At 46.7% G+C, this 9,526-nt stretch overlaps 1 protein-coding gene across 2 annotated transcripts; it reads left to right on the forward strand.

Annotated features, from left to right (window-relative positions):
• bspry (B-box and SPRY domain containing) lies at positions 1-8,967 on the forward strand. 2 transcript variants are annotated; one of them, XM_035390046.1, is made up of 7 exons: positions 1-925; positions 2,986-3,084; positions 3,380-3,610; positions 4,502-4,527; positions 5,504-5,628; positions 6,038-6,577; positions 6,643-8,967. In XM_035390046.1, the coding sequence occupies exons 1-6, from the start codon at positions 515-517 to the stop codon at positions 6,568-6,570; spliced, it is 1,425 nt and encodes a 474-aa protein (XP_035245937.1). In that variant the 5' UTR covers positions 1-514; the 3' UTR covers positions 6,571-6,577; positions 6,643-8,967. The 2 variants fall into 2 exon arrangements, with proteins under 2 accessions (XP_035245937.1, XP_035245936.1); XM_035390045.1 differs by having other exon boundaries at positions 3-925; positions 6,038-8,967.
• Positions 8,968-9,526: the final 559 nt, after the last annotated feature.

A 9,526-nucleotide genomic window follows, 5' to 3' on the forward strand; every position in this document is an offset into this window, starting at 1 on the left:
CCAAAGTGATAGAAATGTTAAAACCAGAGCGCCATTCAGTGGAATCACCGTGTGACACAAAAAAAGGCAGATGACGTAGAAAAGAAACCAAGGAAAAGTTAAGCATTAATGAGTCATTCGTTGCCACTCATTTCTTTGAAGCGCGTTTGCAAACTGTCATCGGATTTTCACTTCCGAAATTCTGAGACTATCTTACGTGTAAGGACAATTCTCTGTAGAAATTTTGCCTCCCTCAAACGCAGTAGCATATAGACATTACTATTATTTCCCTCTTTCCCAAATCCATTCTTTTTGTCGCAGCCGTTAAACTTGCTTTACAGCTCTGACCTTTATTATGCCCGCTACTTCCGCATTCGTACCTTTCTTCACCTGTCGCAGGTACACAACCTGTCACTTGTAAATTACCTGCGTCAGTTCGCTGAAACTTAAAGAAGGTCCTTAACTTTATTGTTTTATTTTATTTGTCGAGGCTGCCCAGCCTAATCGGATATATTTATAAGTCGTTGGCGGAGCAATGAGCAGTGAGCCTGGGAGCTGCGAGCTGTTAGCCGTGTCCTTGGAGGACGACGATTCAGAGCCGGGGTTGGAGACCCGTCGCGACAGTTCGGGTAGCCACCTGGCAAATGGTGGTTCCAGGACAGGAATTCTCTCTGCCGAGGGCAAAGATGCACTTTTGGCGAATGGTGCGCCTAACTCCGGCACCAACCCGGAGGCGGACTCCGGGTTCACGGCGAGTCCCCTGGACTGTGGGGTGGCCGCGACGAGCAGCAGTTCAGAGGGAACGGCCATGTGCGCGGTCCATAAATCAGAGCTCGACTGGTTCTGTAAATTAGACGGGAAACTCGTCTGTTCGCACTGCGCAATAGTGGGGTCCTGTCACGGCCACAGGGTCACCCCTGTCGCCCGAAGAGCTACTGATGTCCGGGTGAGTGTGCATGATATAATAAAACAATAATATTTTAACTAAATATATTTTTACCGCACCTTTATGTAACATACAATTTATGTTGCCCCTGCTGGCACTACTTATATGACTGTTTTATAAATGCTATAACTATGCTATTTAATTTTAAGCATTTCACTTCCTTTCAATCAATTAATACAGCTGGATTCTTACTGTAGCAATGCAGGTTAAGTGCTTTGTTCAAGTGTATAGCCTAATGGCGGTTTCCCACCTGAGAATCAAACTTATACAACCTTGAAGGTCGAAGCCCAGTTTCCCAACCATCATACTACACTACTACCAGTTAATTAGAATTATTTTTGGGCATTTGTATTCACACGTTATCTTTATGCTCTTTTGGTTCACTACCTTTCCAGTGTGTCTGTTTGTATCTAGGTGACGTTTATGGGTGCTATGCATATCTAAACAAACCTTTGGAGGATTACTTGTTGTAGAACAACCTGCTCTACAACAAGTAATTCTCCAAAGGTTTGTTTGTCTTGCTTAAGGCAAACTGCTCTAACGCTGAGTCAGTTGTCTCTCAGTCAGTCTCAGCATGTCAGTCTTCCCGTGTGTCGGGTGTAAGGAGCTTCCAGGCTGTGGGAACGACGCACATGTCTGCTGCAGCCAGAGCCCAATGCAGTCAGACTGGAAGTTCAGGCTGGAAGAATGGGAAATTAAACCGGGAGGGATATTGATCCCGTCAGGTGCTGAATGAAAACAGGCCCCCAGGGCAGATAGCTCCCCCCCATCTGTTTTCTCGCTCTCTCTCTCTCCCTATCCCTCCCTCTCTCTCTCTCTCTCTCTCTCTACCTTACCTCTTTCTCTCTACCTAATTGGCAATGCAAAGTTGCTTTTGTGTATTGCTTTTTACATTTAGAAAGCAAGACGTAAAACAGTCGGCAAACCTTCTTTATATTTGATTACTTTTTTAACCTGTACCAAACCAAGACCATCTATAGAGTTTGCATGAGTTCTATCTGTTATGCTATGGCAAATAAACATGTGTAACTTTGAACCTTGAGTATGTTGAGACCAAAAATCTATACAGCATCACAAAATAAAACAAGATAAATAACTAAAACAAGAATTTGAAATTAACAATGACAAGAAATTTTTTTAAAAAACAAGCATTTACGTGTCTGGTTTAACACCTAAAGTTGTTTGTGAGTTGGAGCAATGTCGTACTGCTACACCCTTTTCAGATAGATGCCACAGATAGATAGGGCACACTAAACCAGAATAGTAAGAGCAGCAATCTTCATTCCTGGTCCTGGCAACCCACAGGATGTGCTGGTTTTTGTTGTTTTCCTGGCTCTTGCGTGATCGATTAAATTACACAGTTAGCTAACCTCAACTGGTTTCTTGTGTCTGAATCGGTTGCTTGTTTAAAAAACAAAAAATAGCAGACCTTGCGGACCCGCCAGGACCAGGAATGAGGAGCACTGCTCTTGAGGCCCAAAGAGCGCTTACACCTGTGCCCTGCAGGGTGAGGTCGGCCATACGGTGGTCAGCGGCGATCCCATCGCACGCCTGGATTTCTCCATGCGTTGTGTGGCCCTTGTGCTCGGCCTGTGTGTCTGTAGTCTCAGTGGGCCCGGGACTGTTATGGACCCTTCGGCGGGCAGTGAAGGACTTTAACAGCTTCACGCTCCCTCCAGTGCCTCTGCCTCCGTGGTGAGAACTGAGCATCTGGCTCTGGAGTGGCACCTCTGGGCCGAGCCAGCTGAGAGGAGACTATGGTGGATCCTGTGGGCCTGACTGTGGCTGGGAGTACAGCACACTGGGGGGTGTGAATGACCACGCTGTGGGCAGGGGGGGAGGGGGTATCTGTGAGCGGGAAGGGGTATCTGTGGGAAGGGGGAAGAGGTGGTATCTGTAGATGGGGTGAATTGTGCCTTCCCTAGTGGGTTGGGTTTTTTTTGCAGTGTCCCAGCATATGTAGAAGGAGCAGTAATGGTGGATGGATCAATCTATGTGTGTGTGTGTGTGTGTGTACATATGTGTGTTATATATGTGTGTGTTTTGTGTGTTCCGGACAGAACCAGTTGGTGGACGTGTGTGAAAAGATTCAGCTGCAGGCTTTGCGGATCGAGAGCTTTGTCAACAAGACCCTCATAGCCAAGGAGCGTGCCCTGCACGTAAGCATGATACCGGACACACACACATACACACTCACACACACACATGCACACACACACACACACACAGACCCATACACACACTCACACATGCTTGTGCACACACAAATTTGCGCAGAAAGTTATAGAGATATAGCACATGCATGCAGTCATTCACATTTACAGCATACACAGGGACATGTCTATATTTATATACACACACAGTTGTCTCTAACACTTATCAGACTATGGAAAACATGAGTCTCTCCTTCCCTCTGTTCCCCATCCTCCCCCCCCCCCCCTCTCCTTCGGGCAGGGAGAGTCCAGCCGGGTGCGGGAGCGACTGATGGGACAGATCAGCCTGGTGAGGGAGGCCCTGGAGGAGGAGGAGCAGAGACTCCTGGAGGAGGTGCAGCGGGAACAGGACCGCATTCAGCAGGGCCTGCTGACACAGAGGGCCCACTGGACCGAGGCGCTGGCCTCGCTCACAGACGTGCGCGCCGACCTGGTGCACACGCTCACTCACATGGACGACTCCCAGCTCGCAGTGAGGACCGCTCAGACACTCAGATACACACCAGCCTGGTACACACACTCACACACTCAGATACACACCAGCCTGGTGCACACACTCACACACTTACACACTCAGATACACACCAGCCTGGTACACACACACACACTTACACACTCAGATACACACCAGCCTGGTGCACACACTCACACACACTCACACACTCAGATACACACCAGCCTGGTGCACACACACACACTCACACACTCAGATACACACCAGCCTGGTGCACACACTCACACACACTCACACACTCAGATACACACCAGCCTGGTACACACACACACTCACACACTTACACACACAGATACACACCAGCCTGGTACACACACTCACACACTTACACACTCAGATACACACCAGCCTGGTGCACACACTCACACACTTACACAGTCAGATACACACCAGCCTGGTGCACACTCTCACACACTTACACACACACTTACACACTCAGATACACACCAGCCTCACATGGGGGGGGGGGGGGGGGGGGGGGCTGGAGTAGGGTGAAGAGGAGTGAAGGGAAATGGACAGAGGCATGGTCATAGGAGGAGCAAATAGAGAATGGAGAGATAAAATTGTAGTTATAATGTATTATTATTATTATTATTAGTAGTAGTAGTAGTGGTTATAAGAGTATTAATAACTATAGTTATTATCATTACTTGTTTTGTGATGTGCTGTTTTTGACTTACATCTTAATTCACTGAACATTTCTGTTACAACACTGAGTATTGGATAGAGAGAGGAATGGCACAGCAGTCACGATGATGATGATGACGATGCTGATGATGATGATGATGATGCTGATGATGATGATGATGATGATAGTTTTTCCTTTGATTCTTCTCTTCCACCCTACAGGTCTCCGGTCAGAAAATAGCAGAAAGGTTAGTGCTGAAATTCAGTGCATGAGGTCCACCCCCCCCCCCCCCCTTGTAAATACATTCAAATATTTATACTAAGAGGCAACAAAAGGAAAGAGACTTTAGCTTCCTTAGAAGTGCCTGCACATCTTGTCACAAATTATTGGATGGGATTATAAAATTCTTGTGTGGATATAATGTAATAATTTTATATAATAAATTGAGCTTAAAAACCTTCCCAAGTGCTGCATTTCACTAAAGCAAAGTTCTCCACAGTGCAGAGTGGGGTCGGTGTGCCTGGGGCTGGGATTTCTGCAGCCAATCAGCTCGGCTGCACACATGGTCCTGTTCTTACATTAAGACCTGTGTGGTTGTGTTCTTACATTAAGACCTGTGTGGTTGTGTTCTTACATTAAGACCTGTGTGGTCCTGTTCTTACATTAAGACCTGTGTGGTTGTGTTCTATATTTTGTGGACCCATATGGTTGTGTTCTTCCACAGGGACCCATGTGGTAGTGTTATTTTTTGTGGACCCATGTGGTCGTGTTGTGCACAGCTGAACATTCCAAAGTTTTGATTAAAAATTCACTATGGCCACATATGTGCGGATGTGAATGTCATGAATCCTGGCCAGTTTCATGTGTATCTAGTAGTTTTTGGTTTGCTCATCAGTCCCTGGTAAAGAAACTTAGTACCCCAAATATTAATCACCCATGATGCCTCTCTCTAGAGCTTTTATGGTGTTATGTTTTTAGAGCTTGATCTGGATGTAATCTGTTTGCATCCATAATAATGGATTGTGGGTAGCATAGTTAACTGTGCTTTTGTGATGTTGCTTCTTTACTTCCTGGTCTGAGAATGTAGGCAAGTCTGGAACTATTGCTCATTAGTGAATGCACTTTTGCTCTCTTATAATTCACTAATTGTCTGCTAACTGAATGTGATGTGATGTGAATGAATGTGATGTAAAGTGATGTAATGCCTTGTGGGTGTGTCTCAGGGTGGAAGAGGCAGAAGGAGTAGGCGAGCCCCGGGACACGGAACAGCTGAATTTGGACCCAGGCTGCAGCAACAGCCGCCTGCTACAGGCCCTCTGGGCCAGCACCATACTGTCAGGTCCCTCAGGTCAGTACCACTGTCAGGTCCCTCAGGTCAGTACCACTGTCAGGTCCCTCAGGTCAGTACCACTGTCAGGACCCTCAGGTCAGTACTGGTGTTGAGTCACTCAGGTCAGTACTGCTGTATGGTCCCTCAGGTCAGTACCACTGTCAGGTCCCTCAGGTCATTACTGCTGTAGGGTTCCTCAGGTCAGTACTGCTATCAGGTCCCTCAAGTCAGTACTGCTGTTGGGTATGGTTGACTCTAGATTATTAGCTGTTCAGAGGATCAGGATCCAAGCATTGTGCTGTAGGTGTAATTCAAAGGAAGTTTCTCGTTATATTTATATAACCTTTGTCAGACCACACTTAGAGTGTTGCGTGCATTTCTGGGCCAGGCAATTGTGGTTGTAGTGTCTCTCTCTTTCTCTCCCCAGGTCTCACCCTGGAGGGCCTGAAATTTGACGAGCGCACCATCAGCCCCCTGCTCTCCCTCTCTGAGGACCAGCGCACCCTGACCTTCCTGCCCAAGCGGGCTCGCCGGTCGCCCCAGTACGACCCGGCGCGCTTCGACGCCTGGCCCAACGCCCTGTGCTCGACCGCCCTCTCCGGGACCCACTGCTGGGTGCTGGAGGTGAGGCAGAGCTTCGCCTTCAAGGTGGGGGTCTGCTACGCCAGCATGTTGCGCAAGGGCTCGGGCAACGAGTCGCGGCTGGGCTACAACGCCCACTCCTGGGTGCTGTCCTTCTACGACGACGAGTTCTCCTTCTGCCACACCGGGCAGCACCTCCCGCTGCGCATGCTCACCAAGCCCGAGACGGTCGGGGTGCTGCTGGACTGGCCGGGCCAGACCCTGCTGTTCTACGACCCGGAGTCGCGCGCCGTCTTCCACACCGTCTACCACAAATTCACCGCCCCGCTCCTGCCGGCCTGCGCCGTGGCGGACCACAGCATCACACTGCTCCACTGAGCTCCAGGGCCCCCCACCACACTGCTGCACTGAGCTCCAGGGCCCCCACCACACTGCTCCACTGAGCTCCAGGGCCCCCCACCACACTGCTGCACTGAGCTCCAGGGCCCCCCACCGTGCTGCTCCACTGAGCTCCAGGGCCCCCCACCACACTGCTGCACTGAGCTCCAGGGCCCCCCACCGTGCTGCTCCACTGGGCCATGGGCCCCCACCACACTGCTGAACTGAGCTCCAGGGCCCCCCACCACACTGCTGCACTGAGCTCCAGGGCCCCCCACCGCACTGCTGCACTGAGCTCCAGGGCCCCCACCACACTGCTCCACTGAGCTCCAGGGCCCCCACCACACTGCTCCACTGAGCTCCAGGGCCCCCACCACACTGCTGCACTGAGCTCCAGAGCCCCCCACCACACTGCTCCACTGAGCTCCAGGGCCCCCCACCACACTGCTGCACTGAGCTCCAGGGCCCCCCACCCTCACCACACAGCACACTCAGGCTTCAGACCTTCATAGTTTCTCCAGCACCCCCCCCCCCCAAATAATGCCTACAGGGTCCCCCGGACACAGTCCCTACAGACCTGAGGGCACTACATGGGCCCCCAGATAGAGCCCCTACAGACCCCGGGCGCAACAGCTCCTTTGCTGAATGCCCCACCCATTCAGAGCTCCAGTTAACTGCAGCTCTGTTTTACTGTGAACCAAAAAACTCCAAAGTGTTTTGCTTTATTCCTGGTCCTGGAGACCCACAGCCCTGGAAAATGTAGGGGCCTGGAACACTAAGCCAATGACTTTAGACATGGTTTATTTTCAGACCTAACCAGAGAAACAGGCAACAGTTTACTGTCCAGATTCCACATATTGTTACAAAGGACTCATTAGCAACCCAGGCCAATCAAAGATCAAGATATATCTCTGAGCCAATCAGAGATGAAGTTATCCCTTTTGTAGCCTATCACAGATATCAAGTACATGTGGGGTGGAAGAGACATTCCAGCATCTGTACTGGGAAGTAAATAGATGCAAAATGCACAACTGTGATGTCATTATCAGCACATCACATGTCCATTCTGTGGCAAGCATGTGTGATGAGGAAGAGGTAGTAGTAAGAGTGATGTTTGCGTTACCTGGCGAAGAACCCTGTGTTGTGCAAGATACATATGAACACAAGCGTGGTGTTTGGCCTGAGACACAGTGATTCGTGTTTGTCTATATGTCTTTTGCCTGATATTCAAAAATGAAACAATAAGAAATCAGTGCTTCTTTGTATGAATGGAAATTTTGTTCTTTTTGCACAATCTGGGCACTGTGTGCGTAGACATCATATGTCAGTGCAGTTACTAAAATACTATTTTTGAAGTAACAAGTCAGCAGCATGTGATGTGTCCACTTATCCGCTTGGCATACCAGCTGATTTATAGACAAAGCACAAGAAATCTGACATCTGGATCAAGAAAGGAATTTGGCTAGAATTAATGACAATGACTGCAATTATGTAATTAAGACTCAAGTTTGTTGTTTCATTAATAATGGTACATAAGGTCACCAGAGGACATAATTTGTTTCTAATGTTACAGTGCAGAGGTGTTACTCCCAGAATATTATTTATTGTGTATATTTGCTACTGTTGCATGGATAGTAGCGTTGGTCACTCAGTTATTCTTTATAAAGCCTTGGATCAAATTTAGACATTCAGATCTGCGATTTTGCATTGATGATAATGTGAATGAATGTATGTATTAATATAAAAAATCTTTTTTTCCCAAATTTAAATGTGGTATGCAGTCTAAAAGTTTGCTGAAATACCACCAGGGGGCACAGTAGGAGTGGTCATGTTCACTGTTAAAATGAACCGATAATAATATTATGTATAGATGGTGGATTTTTAGTGCGTATCAATGATAGGACAAAGAGAATGTGTGTATATACTTCTAAGAGATTAACTCAAAGTGTTTTTGTATGAATTTATTTGGGAGAATGTAATATGTAATCCTGAATAACAGTTTTTTGCCATGTGAGCATATTTCTTTGTATGAAGGAAAGCCAGCAGGCTTGATTTGGACAATCTACTGCAGGTAATGGCATAAAACAGTCATATGAACTTTGCTTTTTTTCACCGAGATTTCTATAATAAATGTCATCAAAGGACTGTTCATTTATTTATTTCATTATGGTTGTTCAATAAACCCGAATTACTGTCCATCTGAATGGTAAAATCAAATTTAGATTGTGTGCAATTTATATGCGTTTTAGACAAAAGACTATAATCTCATTTATTTTTGCTGATTTTCCACTGAAATAGATGTTTCATTATAAATGTCTTGACACATTTTCCATGATTTATTGCAGTGTGGTTGCTGAATAAATATGATTTCTCATCCATCTGAATGAGGAAATGGCATATTTAGAGTTTTTGCAATTTTTCATTTTTGGACAAGCTTAGTAAATTAAGTTGAACCAACTCCAGTAAATTCAGTCGATCCAACCCCAGTAAATTAAGTTGAACCAACCCAAGCAAATTGAAGTAATAATCTCGAATATTTTCATTAAAATAAATATCTGTTAAGTCACTATCTATCGCCAAATTAGATAAAACAATGGTGATTAAGCATATTATTATATTAATTTATATTATTATTATTATTATTATTATTATTATTATTATTATTATTATTATTTATGATTAAAGACCTGGGTGTCTGTGGCGACATTCCCGGGAAAAAATCACAAGCGACGCATGGTTAGTGACGTATTTTCCATCACACATCAGTGGTTGGTCCGCCAGAGAGGGTAGGCGGAGCTAACGCAACAGGCTCGCTCTTCAATTCACTTGTGTGTGAGCGGCGTACTTTTTTTTCCGGTGTCTGCCATATATATATCTGCCTACTACAACAGAGAAGCGGGGGGGGGGAAATTTTGTGTAACATGAGAGGTCATATTATTTGTTGATGTAGATTTCG

Source organism: Anguilla anguilla, chromosome 14, assembly GCF_013347855.1.
Source record: "Anguilla anguilla isolate fAngAng1 chromosome 14, fAngAng1.pri, whole genome shotgun sequence".
NCBI lineage: Eukaryota > Metazoa > Chordata > Actinopteri > Anguilliformes > Anguillidae > Anguilla > Anguilla anguilla.